Source organism: Mycetomoellerius zeteki, unplaced genomic scaffold (genome assembly GCF_001594055.1).
Source record: "Mycetomoellerius zeteki isolate Tzet28-1 unplaced genomic scaffold, Tzet1.0 scaffold155, whole genome shotgun sequence".
NCBI lineage: Eukaryota > Metazoa > Arthropoda > Insecta > Hymenoptera > Formicidae > Mycetomoellerius > Mycetomoellerius zeteki.
This window is the reverse complement of record NW_017256500.1, coordinates 2,214,496-2,229,859: the sequence shown is the minus strand read 5'-3', so window position 1 is coordinate 2,229,859 and position 15,364 is coordinate 2,214,496. Positions and strand designations below refer to the sequence as shown.

The following is a 15,364-nucleotide window of genomic DNA, read 5'->3' as shown; positions in this document are numbered from 1 at the left end:
TATTTATATTTATTTAGAATAATTATAATTTCATTGTCAACACACCATATAGTAAATTTGCTCACTCTTGTTATTTTCAAACAAAAGCTTCAAATCAAAACGTGATATCATATAACGTACGATATGAATTTATCTTTCAATTGTCATTTTATATACAGTTATTCGAATTAAGAAAAAATACAATTGGTTCAATTTGCGCAGACTTCATACTCCAAGTGCAATCTTTGAGAAAAGTATTCCTATGTCCTTTGTCTTATTATTTTGTTTTTAAATATTCTAGTAAATTCGTACTTCGAGTGCAATTTGGAAAAAATATTCCTTATTATTTTGTTTATAAATATTCTAATAATTTCATTCACTTTTGTCATTTTCACCTTTGGTTTGTTTTCTGTTCCTATACTAGAACTCTTTTTCTTGCTTTCGATAAATATCAAACACAAATCTATCTTATTCTAAGGCCGGTATTCATAGTCGATTCTTACATCAAGACTGTCTTAAGTAATGTCTTAAGACACTAATGCGGCCCTCTGATTGGTTCGTGACATCTTAAGACTGTACTTAAGACGGTCTTGAATGTAAGATCTGATTATGAATACCGGCCTAAGTTCCAAAAGTGTACACTAGTTCAGCCACAGAAAAGGGACTTCTTATTTCGATAAATAAGGGAACACGACGGTTCGAAGTTCCCGCCGTGCGCGCTTGGTTGATGGCTCGTGCATGAATTGAATGCAGGCGAGATAAACCCAAGCGTCCGTGGCGTCCGGAACGACCGATCGCCGCTCCTACGGCGCGCGGCTCAGAGCGCATGCCCCGGGGGGTTTATTATCTTCTTTCTGTTCAAGTGCCATTTCGTTGCATGCAGTGCAGTCTATAAAACAGAATGCGTTCTCCGCGGGTCTCGAGTTTCCTATCACTTATCGTCATTCGTAGCGTATAAACATAACAGCACGCGGTCATTAGCTCTCGATTCATATTGTTTACGTATTCGTCTGGCACATGGGAGGGCGGCCGGAGCGCGGCTGAAAATCGCGTCGAACCCGCTTCGTGTGAGACGACGGGCACGTATCGCTGTTCGTGGCGTTCCCTCGAGGCGTCGTGATTACGGATATCGGGACGGGACTCACCTCGGACTTCGCGGACGCGCAAAAATGTCATCGAGCTACGCGGACGGGTTATCGCCGTACGAAAACAAAGGAGTGCTCGGACTGGAAGAGGTAAAAAAATATTCGGCGGGATGAGATTTTTTTTTTATTTTTTCCTCTTTTCTCCAAGTTTTCGGCGACGCGCGGTAAACGCGATGGCGTTTTACTCCACGTCGCCAATTCCTCGCGGAGTCGAGTGACGCTCTACTTTTTTTTTTTTTTTTGGTTCCATTGTTTTCTTTTTTCTTCGTTTTCTTTTATTCCTTTCTGCTTGCAGAGATACGACAGCGTTGAGACTCTTCGTCTGAAATGTGGTCTCCTGGCCGAATGGATACAAGGCGCGCGTCACGTCGTGGTCCACACCGGAGCCGGTATCAGCACCGCGGCGGGTATTCCCGATTTTCGGTGACTATCGCATTGTCATTTCTCAAGATTATGAATTTTGCACCTGTCCATACCTGAACTCACTCCTGTATCCTTATTTTCCCACTCGCTTCCAATGAAGACTGCGATTTGAGTATCCTGGAAAGGAAGACGCAGAAGAATTTTTAAAGATTAAAAGAGTATGAGATAAAAAACATAATGAACAGTGCTAAGTCATTATGTACTTTTATAAAAGAGACTCCTTCTCATGCCAGTATTCTAACTTTTAAAGATTACATAAACATACATGTTTATGTATTTTTTTTAACTTATCCTTATAACTTATTATATTTTAGAACTAATAAATACACGAAATTAAAAAAAGAAATTAAGGAATTTAAATATGTAAGCGAAATTTGTAGTTATTTATAAATTGAACAAATAGAGAACTCCATAATTGTGGGAATGCAACATATTTATTTATATCGCCAATTTGAGCGACATCTTTTTTGTACTAGGGGTACAAATGGTGTATGGACATTGGAACAAAAGGGTTTAAAACCTTCCATGAACATCTCTTTTGATGAAGCAATCCCTACAAAGACTCACATGGCATTGAAAAAATTGATAGAAGTCAGTAAGTGTTGGCAAAGTAAATTGTAAAAAAACACTTGAAAGTTCTCTTTATAAATTTTCTTTTTCTACACGATGTTTTCTTTTTCTCTTTTTTTTTTTAGAAAAAGTAAAGTTCATTATAAGTCAGAATATAGATGGACTACATTTACGATCAGGAATACAGAGGCAACATCTTGCTGAGCTGCATGGAAACATGTTTACAGAGCAATGTGACAAATGTGGCAGGTTTGTATACATACATAAAAATATAATCTCAAATATATAAGGAAACAATAAAAATACAAATTGTTTAGATTTAATTAATATACTTAATTCCGTTAAAAAAAATTCAGTCCAAACAATAAACAATAAATATGAGAAAATGAGTTCAATTATTATAGCAATGTTAGCTTTTTTGTAATGAGAATATTAAAAGTACTAAGAATATAAATTATTGTGCAGACAATTTATTCGAAATTTTGCGACCAAAAGCGTAGGAAAAAAGTCCTTAGATACTGTATGCAGATCGGAACAAATAGGAGGACGCCCGTGCCGTGGCCGAATGCACGATACCATTCTCGATTGGGAGCATAATTTGCCAGACAGCGACTTGACACTGTCTGACCTTCACTCCAGGTAAATGACTATAATATTATGTATCAGCATTCAGAGTAGCAGAAATTATAATAAAATACTCGAAGCTATTATGCTTGCAAACTTTAACATTCATACATCAAGAATTGTATTAAAATTGTAAATGTAATAGTACACATGGTTTTAGTATGGCTTGCGGAATGTCTCAGGTTTTGTAATAAAAATTCTTGAAAATACATATCTAAAATAGCGCGTTGTACATCTCGATATTAAATATAATGTTTATACTGATGTTCTTTTAGTGTCGCCGATTTAAGTATATGTCTGGGAACAACGTTACAAATTATTCCAAGTGGTAATCTGCCTTTATATACGAAAAAATACGGAGGCCGTCTCGTTATATGTAATCTGCAACCGACAAAACATGTAGGATTATCACACGGCATAAATTTGTAAAAAGGTATTAAGTATTTCACCACTGATAAAAATGTATACTTGTAGGATAAAAAAGCTGACTTAATTATCAATGGCAACGTCGACGAGGTAATGATCGCTGTCATGAATAAATTGGGATTGGGAATTCCGGAATATGAAAGCAGTATGGATCCAACACGAAATTCCGATACAACGGCTAAAGAGATGGACTGGACGATCCCGACCAGCAGAGTAAAGGAGATGAATGTGCTATATAAAAAGGTGTGCAAGCCGATGCGAAGAAAACGAAAAACGTTTATGTATGAGAGGGAGAGAACAGACACCAAAAAGGAAACTAAAGCCAGAAAGCAAGCATTTACAGTTAAGCAAGAAATCAAAACAGAAGCTAATATAACCACATCGGGTGAAATGTGTAAGACCGAGAATGATCATGTGGCTGACAACTCCGTTAAGACAGAAGAAAACGTAAAAGATGTTGAAAAGTGTAGATATTCGATGGAAGACGCAACGGAGCATAATACCGATCTGAAAATTAATCAAACGGTGTAGCAAGTTTTAATGAAGTAATAATTTTCCATTCTAATATTTCGATTATTCTCAGTGTACGCTAACAGTTGCTTATGAGTGCATATTTAATGATGTTTATTGTCCGTATGAAATATGCGATAGATTTGCTGATATTCTCAATAGATATTTGAAGCATACTCGCTGCACATTTAGTATTAAATGTGGCTCTGTCTTTCTCCTCTTCTTTCCCTCTCTCTCTTTCTCTCTCTTATCTTCCTTCTCTTCCCCCTATTTTTCTATTTTGTTTTTGTTCATAAAGAAATATATTTCTTCGAAATGAATATATCAACTTAATATATTTATAATATATTTTATAATATATTATATAACGTATTATATAATATATCATGAAAATATTATAAATTAATATATTTACAAATACATATATTTACATATTTTTATTCAAATTTGTATTCAGAAAGCAATAACAAATACTTTTCTCGCTTGCAATGAGAATATTACTTCTGTATAATTTTCTAAACGCGTATAACAATTGTTATATGATTGTGGACATAAAACATTTAACATTAAATGTGCAATAAGATTACGGGCTCATAATATTGTTTTCAGGACATGTCACTTATGACAAAGACAATGAAAATATTCCGATAGTTGTATATATTCTTATTAGTATCTACAAAGTTCTGTTTGCGTATTGCATCTGCTTGTTACAACTAGCTTATATATTTACACATATGCATATTAGATATTGCGACGAGAAATTCGATATAGAGAGATTAAATCTCTCGACAAGCAACGTGTTCCAGATTTCTCGTGCATAATATAATACTTTTTCCACTATAGATTATATTAATAAGATTTTTCGATAAATAAGATCTTCCTAGAAGACATTTCGCCAGTAAGAACTTCCATAAGCTTTTTTTAATTGAGAATAGCTAAATTCGAAGTAGTTGCTTGATCGTAATAATAAGAATAATACAAATATATGAGAGCCTAGTATATGAATAATTTATGCCCATAAATGGTTGAAAATTATATCTCCAACAGATTTTTATATTATCTATTAAAGAACTAGAGATCGTTATATATATAATTTTCCTCTATCTTCCATTCCTTTCATGGATATCGTTGATTCTGCAATTTTTAGCAAAAAATACATGTATCTTGCATAGAATACATGTAAAAGAAGCGTGTATGTCCATTAAGATTATTTTGAACGTTAGGGCTGGAATAAAATATAAACTGTCAAGAAAGAGAGAAAATATAAAAAAAAGATGATCTTTTTAGTATGACGTGTTACATGCGATTGGATCATAAAAAATTATGAATCCAACATCGTTTCTACTGGCGACATTTCCTGTGTGACTTCCCTAAATAATTACTTTCGTAAATAGATTATTCTGGGTCCCGTTAATCATCCTCGATGTTCAGGTATGTTCGCCTTATGAAAATTGACAGCGCATACAGAATCGATTTGCGCGTCATATTACAATACAAAGTACATGTTTGTATAAGTAAGCTTAGTAAGCTAATAGCACTATTTGCTACAAGCTGATGTTAGATTGTCCGATAAATTCAGATGTTGAATTTTTAACAGAGTGCGCCTTTTTCCATATAGTGTTGAAGGGAATGTTGAAAGTAAAAGTTTTAACAATATCTCGCAGTTAGTATGCTAAACGATTTTTCGCGCGTAGATTATATAAGCTGCCACTTGTAGAGTGCATTCGATAGAATGCGATATAGCGAATCATGTAATATTTATATGTACATAGTGATGTTTGCTTCATTTACCGTAACATGACTTTATTTAAGTAATGATTATTATTCGCCAGATATAATATTCGAAATAAAAAGTACATCTATGAAAACGATGAAAGATAATGCAATCTTTTCCAATTACCTCAGTCCATGAAAATCACAACTGTTTTATGTTATAACATTTAATTTAATATAAAAATGATAGAATATGACAGGATCACATAATCTTTCAATTTTATATGTACTTATACATAAAATATATATACAAAATAAAAAAGGGATTCCCCCATTTTTAGTTCATATTATAGTGTTTCTTTATAATATTCATATTACAGCAGAATATTACGAGCATACCATTATATAAAAATTAACATTTCCCTAGAGAGCATTTGAGTTGAAAATGTCTCTAGATTTGGATGAATTTTATAATTATAAAATTTGTTGTGGTAACACGACAAATATGATACATTCTTATAGGGATATCTCGCAAATATCGATAACAAATTGAAAAACATTTATTACTACTAGTATTATCGATATTCTTTATCTTTCCGAGAAATAATCGAGCCTTACTGTTATGAGAAAAAATAGATTTTTATCAGAAAGAATAAAGTATCGACATAAAAAACATTCCTTTTTCTTAAATAACAAAAATAATTTTTAATTTTTTCTGTAATTGTTACAATTATAATTATTTAAGGAACATTTAGACGTATAATATTTTATTATGATAAGCAGTTGATAATGTACGTACAAGGTGTTCCAAGTTTTAACAGTCAATCTGAGTCAGTATGTTCTATGAGTAAAAATAAGAAAAAAAGTTTTATAAATTTAATTTCACAGAAGCTTTATTAAAAATTAAGAGTTACAACAAAAAAATATAACGATATTAAATCTAGTAACGTTGGTGGCTAAAGGTTTGCATCGAACAATCAGCCAATTATATCCATATGCTTTGAAATGAATTAGAAAAATTAAAATATTTTCTTTCATAAACAGAGTACTTCATCAATTCATACTCCATGAAATTAATATGGTTCAGATGCGAAATAACATTTTGAAATGGAACATTGATAAAATCATATACTATTAATTCTCTGTAGCTGGCGCCAAAATCTGAAACATAGTTACTGTTGCTAGGTCTTAAAATTCATTTATTTTATGTTAATTAAAAGATATAGATACTAATTAATTTCAAGGAACCAATAATGACAACTCGTATAAAAAAAATATCGAGTATATTTTAATAAGAATAATCTAATTAGATGTAATATAAAGAAAATATATAGAATTGTTTAATTTTGACAGATTTGTAACTGGATGTAAGTTCAATATATTCACCATCCGCTTCGAAGGGTTAATAATTAAAGCAGATTTCTTTCATTCCTAGCACTTTATTTTTTGTTTAAAATTTTTTAATAAAGCTTCTGTGGACCTACGTTTAAATAATATTTATTTCTTATATTTATTCGTATACATAGAAAAATATCTACTGCATTCAAATATTAATTACTCGTTTGAAGTAAAATTCATAATATATTCTCAAATCTATCATAAGAGAGAGAGAGAGAGAGAGAGAGAGAGAGAGAGAGAGAGAGAAAGAGAGAGAGTTCGTCACAAACATAAAATTTATTTAAAATATGCTCTGAATCCTAATAAGTTCATTACTTTCATCAAGATTTATTAAATTAAAATAAATTCGATTTGTGTTTAATTATTATATAAAGTCGCGCTGATAAAATTTTATACTTAAGAAAAAATAAATTTTTGTTTGAGTATATAATAATGAGAATTTTATCAAATATATATTTCTATAATAAATATATTTTAAGACTATTATTTTTAAAAAGTGAGCTGAGTAACAGTCCGGACTGAACTGAAAAGAAAACCTAAAACTGTTATATACCCTTTTTTTTTAGAACTGAAATCGAAACTGAAACATAAAACCGTAACACTTATTTTCTAACCATGACCAGAACCGAATTGAAAAATATCTTTGATGGTCCAGATCCCTGCTGAGTAATCATTTTCTTAGCAGCAGAATGATATATTTTTCTGTGTGTAAAACACTGACATAGTTTAGTCGTTAAAATCTGAGACATCCTGTATAACTGTATAAAATAATATATTACTATAAATTTTTAAAATAATTGTTTTAATTGTAACTTATTGTACATTTGTCTCTTATTGTACATTTGTCTCTTATTGTACATTTTATATTTATATTTCATCTCGTAAATTTTTATTTTAAAATTGCATGTGATTAGTTTTAAATAAAGGGTACGTTCTAAAAAATATGTCTTATTAGCAAACCATACATGATTATCCCGACCTATTTGCCTGCTTTATCGTTATCTTTATCGCTTTCATTTCTAAATATTTCTTTTCTCAAGTGTACGCAACCACCACCTCGAGTCGCGTCCGTCTTCTCCCACCCATATTGCACTGCAGACTGCAGGGATTTCTGAGAGAGCTATTATGCTCTCTTCGGGACTTTCCCTCTGCCCTCAGAAACGTCAGTCACTTCGTGTTGGAGAGACGTACTCATTGCGCGTATAACGAATCGACACCAGTAGTTTAGATCCAACTGGATATCGGTGCATACGTCGCAATTAACACTATTAATTAAGAGTGCTAAACTAGGCACGAGCATTAAGAGCATCGGACAAATGGAGGATAAGAAACGCACAAAGAAAATTGGTGCCACCAGTGTCGCGGTCGCGAGCGGTCAGTATATGATTATTGCAGTTCTGTGTGTAGATTTATGTATAATAGAGAAATTAAACGAAAAACTTGTATATGTGTACTACTTTGGTACTAGTTTGGTTCGGCCTAGTGTAAATGCAACAATTGGAAGATAGATAATTTCGAAGTATTTACGTAATTATTAGTGTTCCTACTGTCACGCAATTACGAATAGTCAAATGCTTACCGATTGAATGCAGAATATTTTGTAGAAAATATTCTCTATGATGCATCACTTAACTATACAGGTTTGTTCGCGTCGCATGCTCCAACATGCTCCTACCATAGTTCCTAAGGCTACGGTCTACTTGATGCTATAAATGCTTTGAAGCTTTTGATTGACCATCGGAAGAAAGAATTTTACTAATTGACCAATCAAAAAATGCTTCGAAGCATTTGTAGCATCAAGTGGACCGTAGTCTTAGGAGCTATGGTAGGAGCATGTTGGAGCATGTTGGAGCTTGCGACGCGACAAACCTTACGTCTTCTAACCCCGGATCTACAATAGAGTTTTAAGCCTTAAACCATAAGAAATGGACGAATCGTATTCGATTATTCTCCTCGAATTCGACTGTAATTGATCAGTTTCTTACTATTTAAGCTCTTAAAACACCTGTTGTAGATCTAGAGTAATCGCGATACGCAGTTGCATCATCCTTTACGCATACATCTTTCAAGAATAGATACATGTATATCGTTGCATCGATAGAAAAGTGATACAAATAAGAAATTGATATTTTTTAGATAATGAAAAGAAAACTTTTAGGATCGATTTTTTTTCGGTGTTTTTACTTGTGTCACTTTTTTGTCTGTATGCAGCGATTATTTAATTAAATTAAAAAGTATTTAAAGGGTCTAACCATCCTGACAGGGTCTAAAATAAGCACAAATTTAAGATTTTTCGAAAAATTAACTACTGCGTAGAATTAATTTATATTTTATATGTGTAATATACAATATTGAAACTGCAAATTTGTAAATTTTGAAACAGATTGATTAAAAAGTTTAAGCTATAGAACAATTTTTGTAAAGTTCCTTCGCAGCGGGATCGGACGAGTGTAATATTTCCGAGGGCGGGGGGAGGTCTGAAATCAAAAAGTAAAATATTTTCTTGTAAATAGGTGTAACAGCTATCGTGTAGCATAGGGTTTTTTTTATTTTTGTTGAGAAATGCGAAAAATAACTCATTTGAAAAAAAAAATTTTATTTACCTTAAAATAAAAACTTAAAAAATTGGTTATAAATAAATGGATTAACATATCGAAAAAAATCGTACGCTACACGATAGATAATCTTCTTAAGACTATTCCTGCCAAAATTGAAGTCAATCAAATTGTTAGTTACGAAGAAAAGTTTACACCCATCTTGAAAAACGTGGTTTCGAAAAAAACGTAAAATAAGATTCGAAACGATTTTCTTATATAATAAAATGGCCTTACCTCTAATCTACAATTCCAGCATCATACACCTCGCTTTCAGCTTCTAGAAACTTGTCTTCAGCTTCTTTTAATAATGAGAGAGAGTAAAAGAACGTGATACTCTCGAGATGCAAAAACACAAAAGACATTCAAGTAGAGAGGCTTCTCGGTTAGAGTCTGTTATTCACGCGCGCGATAACCTAATCCGCCTCTCTAAAAATTCTCATAACTGGTTAATTTTTGAAATTTTGACCTCGACCTTGACTTAAAATATTCTTAAAGATTCAAACTTTAAAAAAATGCAAAAAAATTTTTTTCGATTTTTTTCAGAATTTCAGGGTGGTTAGACTCCTTAAATTAAAAAAATATTTTTTAAATATGTACATATATCGCATAATAACGTTACAATATTTCTTTGTAATTACAGTTAAAATATTTAAAAAAATAGTATCTCTTATACATTTATATGGGACCGTGACAAATATCGATTTAATTATTAATTCCTGTGTATCTAATATAAAATAATACGAATAAAGAACAATAAAATTGATAATACAATTTGGGAATTTATCAATGTAATAGTGTTAAATATTTTCTCTTTTCTTGGTTTTTGTCACAAGTTATTCGTCTTTCTCTTGACGTCTAAATTTCAGTTTTATCTACTGATATAAGAATATACACGTATACACTGAATCTTTCATTTACATATATTAAATGCATTTTGTCGAAACAGGATATGAGATAATTTTAAAAATAGATGCTCTCGTGTACATCTAACGAAGTTGCAATACTTTGGAGACATGAATTCTCTCTCTTAAGTTTTTTTTTAAAGAAAATCATAACGTTTTAATAATTGTAAGTATCCGTCTTCGCATATTCGAATATTTATCATGATCATCAATTCTTCTCCATAACTGCTGTATAGTACAATTTTTATCACGAATGAAAAATTCTAGAACGTATTGGCTAACGTCAATCAATGTTGACATTACCGCAATGCCAATTGACGAGCGTATCAGACGCACAGTTTTATGCTTTTACGCACGTTTAATCTACTTTCAACTGACGCATTTGCTCTAAATAACACAACCAGGTTCCTTTTCGTTCCTTTCCTGCAGAGTACATATGTAGTATGGAATTATTCAAAATTAATTCCAATTAGAATTATTTAATTATTCCCAAGATTTCACAATTGTGTTTTCTATAAGGAAAAAAAACAATAATTCCAATCGGAATTCATTCCGACTTGTTCCATAATAGATGCTTTGTAACATCAGATTTGCAATAAATTGAACTTCTTAATTATTATTGATAAATTACTTACAACGTTGTATATATTATGTACATTTCGTAATTTATTCGTTATAATTATTTCGAATTCTATGGAAAATTATTAATATTTAATTATTATTTATATAATTTTTAATACATAAATTATATTTATTATTTATTTATATTATGTACGCATATAATTAAATATATTTAATGTATATTTAATAACATAAGTAAAAGGCTGTAAGAATCAATGAATCAAAGCTATCGTTGGTGTAAAAAAAATATCTGTAATTTAAAAAATGCATAATTATTTCTCAGAAATGAACATTTCGGCTCTATTTTTAGCTATTTTCGTACATATTAAGTAATGATTAATGAAAGTCTGCTATCTTGCATTAATAGTCTAATCTAATATATATTTATATTATGTACACACATACATACACTCTATATATATGTATATACATATACATAAAATTGCGTATGTTGTTTATGTGCGTATTAAAATTAACAAAATAAAGTTTAGTGACAATTTTTTCGATCAGAGTCATCCGTCTTCAATGATTTTCAGAATAATCGGAAGTCGATGTGTAATCGAATGATATCATTATATTACCCCTATATAATCGCAATTGTTGGACGATCTATATTTAATATCACACTTGAGATACCATTCTTTATCAAGGTTGTAAAAAGTATCGATTGAATTATCTTGGTCTTTTTCCTCATTAATTTAATGTCAAATAACATAAATATCACTCGAAGGTTTACACAATGTCTTATAATGCTCAATAAGCATTTCTTGAATCGACAGCAGGAAATAAGGTTCATATGTAAAGAACTTAATATCTCTCTTTCTAATCGCGCTATAAGAGAATCATATATCACTTTATAACCTACTCGTATTTCTTTTTTATCAGCATTTCTTTTGTATCAGATTTAATTATAGCTTAGTTGATTCGTCGGTCCTCGTTACGACGATATCGATAGTAACATCGATATTATATTTAAAGCTACCAATTTCTAAATATTTTTTAGTACTTTACTAATATTTATTATTTATTTTTAAATATCTAATAATTTTCAAATTTAGCTTTCAATCTTTGTTCTTTCTTTAGTCTTAACGTTTACAAGATGTATATTTTAAAAGTTTAATTGTTATGAAACGTCAGTGTTATAACGAAATTTATGTAGCATTGTTTTTTAATAGATTTAACAATTAACATTTCTCCGTTATTAAACGATTTGATAAGTTTTGTAAAATTCTGCTTTACAGTAATAATTTTTTCCTCTTATAAGATACTTTATTTATTAATGTGATCGCAATTTTTTTTATTATTATAAAATCATAAATCTTTATCGCGCGCGCTGTATTCTAGTTTTATAATATCTAATGCAATAATGTTAACTCCGCAGACTCGGACAACCAGTATGAAGCCTCATATTTAAAAACTGGCAGCACGCGCGGTATTATTTATCAACTGAAGATCTTAACGTGGATCACATGGAAACTGATGTGCCAGAACGATGCTAGTATCAGCAATTGGTGGTTGGCTACGGAAGTACGCAATGCTCTTGGATTTCATGATCTTGTTTTGAAATATGCCATTAATGATGTAAAGGGGGACGGAAGCATCTCCAATAAAAAATATATGTATCGTTTCATGCAAATCAAGCACAAGAGGTCCTTGCAAAAGAACTCCAATATCACTAGTTACCATTTATTGTCTCAGAATAAATTGCATCGTCAGGGCAGTCTGATTTATCTATTCAAAGCCTACGTAAATATGCTTGATAGCTTCGAGGGGATCACGCCCGATCAAATCCTGGACCTAACGATTTTTACAAACATGAACATGGAAGCGTTTACTTTCTTAGTACCAGTAGAAAATGATAAACTCTATGGTTTCGAGGGAAAGGGCAAGAGATTTCGTATTGACATAAAAGCATTAAAGAAAGTGCCTAGAATAATGGTATGTCTATACAACATTAAAGAGGACGAGAATATTATATCTGGCTTTTTGAGAAAATTGGTGTTCATGGTGTGCCAGCCCTCCGAGCATGAGTTGGAGGAACTGATCGTTGCAGATATGGGCAAAACCTTAATTAACACGACGCAAATCTTCTACGATAACTTGTACAAGAATATAATCAACTGGTTTCTTATTTATGATGCCGGCAAAGCACCATATCTCACCGAGGATCGCGTAGTGGAACATCTAAAAAAGATTGAAGCTGTACTGAAGAAAGCGAAGAATACGGAAATATTTGTCGATCCAGTTTCGAATTTGTCAGATAAATTAAAATTGTTATTTTTGTAAAGAGAATACACACACATAATTCTCACTTCGTAAGCTTTCATTTTTTTCAGACAAAATGAAGTATAGTGCCTTACTTTTTCGATTTATTAAAAGAAAGCGCTCAAAAAAAATCATTTTACTTACCCATTGTATTGTTTTGCATGTGATATAAGTTTTAAATTTTACACTAGAAAGATTGTTATTTAGTAAAATGATGTATACAAGACTTAGGTATAATATTTATCTATAATGTCAAGATTTAAGTTTTTTCAACATGCATGGGCTACAGATATACAATATCGCGTATTGGCATATCATAAAACAATAAAGCCCGGTTCCATTAATGTAAGATTAACGACAACTTCTATTTACTCTTCTTAGAATTAGAACAAAATAAAGATTAAATTGAACCGAGATTAAAATTCTATCATCAATATCTAATAATATGATATAAAAGTTCTATCATCGATATCTAATTCTTAGAATTAGAAGAAGATAAAGAGTGAATTGAACCGAGATTAAAGTTAATCTTACATTGATGAAACTGAAACGACATCAGCAAATATTTATGAAATATTTATTTAATTAGCTATTGATTTTTGCCGAGTAGATATTGTATCATCATATAAAAAATTTATTTTTAATTTCGATATGCTAATTTGAACTATAAGAATTATAAAATACATCAGTAACGTAATATAAATTATTTCATTAATTTTTTAAGATTTTATATCATTTTTAGTTTTTTATATAAATCTCTTTCAATTCATTTAAATGACTTAATAATTAAACTGCAAAGTGTGAGTCGCTAAACATTTATTTTGAGAATTTATATGTCAAATCTGAAATATTTCTTTGTAAATTACTCCAAAGAGTTCAGTAAGAATTGTTTAATCATGAAAAGGCATAAAAAGAAATAAAAAGTAATCGTACATCCATTGCATATCGTTTATTATTATTCCTGGTTTATAAATTAGAGAATATAACTTATTCATGTACACGTGCGCTACAATGATTACTTGATACCTTGATTTTCACGACAGTCGGGAGAGGAGAAAATGTCACTCGAGAAGTTTCTAACGGACTCATTTGCTTCGATAAATATAACTTTCCTTCGTTCGCCTATAGCATATACGTATGCGCAGAAAAGCCTTAATTAGTGTGTTTACGCGTAGTGTGTCTATCGCAGGATATTTGTAAACTCTGCCCGTTTACAAAGAAAAACAGCCTTTCCTTTACAAAACATCGCGGAATGCGACGCTTTGTAAAGGTACTGGACCTTCTCTTTTTTTTTTATGGACGGAGGCTGAATCTGTAAACGTCCTTCGACAGAGACATCGTAAGAAGATGCACCGAGACGAGATCAAGAACGATTATTCTCAACCTCGGTTTCGGACTTGGCTAAAACATATAGCCGTGTACAAACGTCTCCGTTATAAAATAATAAATATCGTATATCTACGTGTATTTGTGTATGTGTGTGTGTGTGTGTGTGTATGTTTATGTATATGTGTTTGTAGTTATATGTATGTGTGGAGACAGGGAAGAGGAGATTGAAGAGAATGTGATGTGTAAGTAGAGACGGTACGAGACTGCATAAAAGCACAAACGAACAACAAAATGGGGTGTGTATGTGGACAGAGTGAAGGAATAGGAAATACACAAATCGTTTCCCTTTGGCCTAGTTAAATCTGCCGTCTAACTCTCATCTCACGCTCTAATCTAATCTAATCTATATTACCTACCTACGTCAATAATCAAGTTAATCATTTGGTATAATTGCATCCGCGAAAGATAACCGAGCTATCTATATACACTAAGACTTCCATAACGCGACGAGACGTTACCATCTAATTGATTGATAATGATTATAAACTTCACCATATATTGCTCCTCGCGTTTCCACATATCGTTTTGTGAAGATTGCATCTCGTCTCGCTCGCTGTCCTATCGAAAAGAACAATAAGATAAGATCGACGCGTATACGTAACTATTTGCGAGCCTTGAACGAGCGAGTTTCTTTACCAATTGACGTGCAAGATCGATCTCGAGATTTTCCGCGTGAAGTCGCAGTCGGGAAAGGTCCCACGGAACATCCGAGTTCAGAACACGAAGTTCGCCAAATACGTCGAGGCGATCTACGAGCTAGTCACATTCACACTAAATTACGTTTTTTTTTCTCACTCATAGA

The 15,364-nt window shown here is 31.7% G+C and overlaps 2 protein-coding genes across 2 annotated transcripts; both read left to right on the top strand.

Moving 5' to 3' along the window:
- The first annotated feature begins 831 nt into the window (after positions 1-831).
- Sirt6 (sirtuin 6) lies at positions 832-3,939 on the top strand. The gene is made up of 7 exons (XM_018445075.1): positions 832-1,214; positions 1,420-1,547; positions 2,024-2,142; positions 2,243-2,366; positions 2,583-2,756; positions 3,017-3,140; positions 3,216-3,939. Exons 1-7 carry the CDS (start codon positions 1,149-1,151, stop codon positions 3,696-3,698), a joined length of 1,218 nt encoding a protein of 405 aa, XP_018300577.1. The 5' UTR covers positions 832-1,148; the 3' UTR covers positions 3,699-3,939.
- A 3,961-nt stretch (positions 3,940-7,900) lies between these two features.
- On the top strand, positions 7,901-13,291 carry LOC108720714 (uncharacterized). The gene is made up of 2 exons (XM_018444853.1): positions 7,901-8,162; positions 12,290-13,291. Exons 1-2 carry the CDS (start codon positions 8,105-8,107, stop codon positions 13,192-13,194), a joined length of 963 nt encoding a protein of 320 aa, XP_018300355.1. The 5' UTR covers positions 7,901-8,104; the 3' UTR covers positions 13,195-13,291.
- The last annotated feature ends 2,073 nt before the right edge of the window (positions 13,292-15,364 follow it).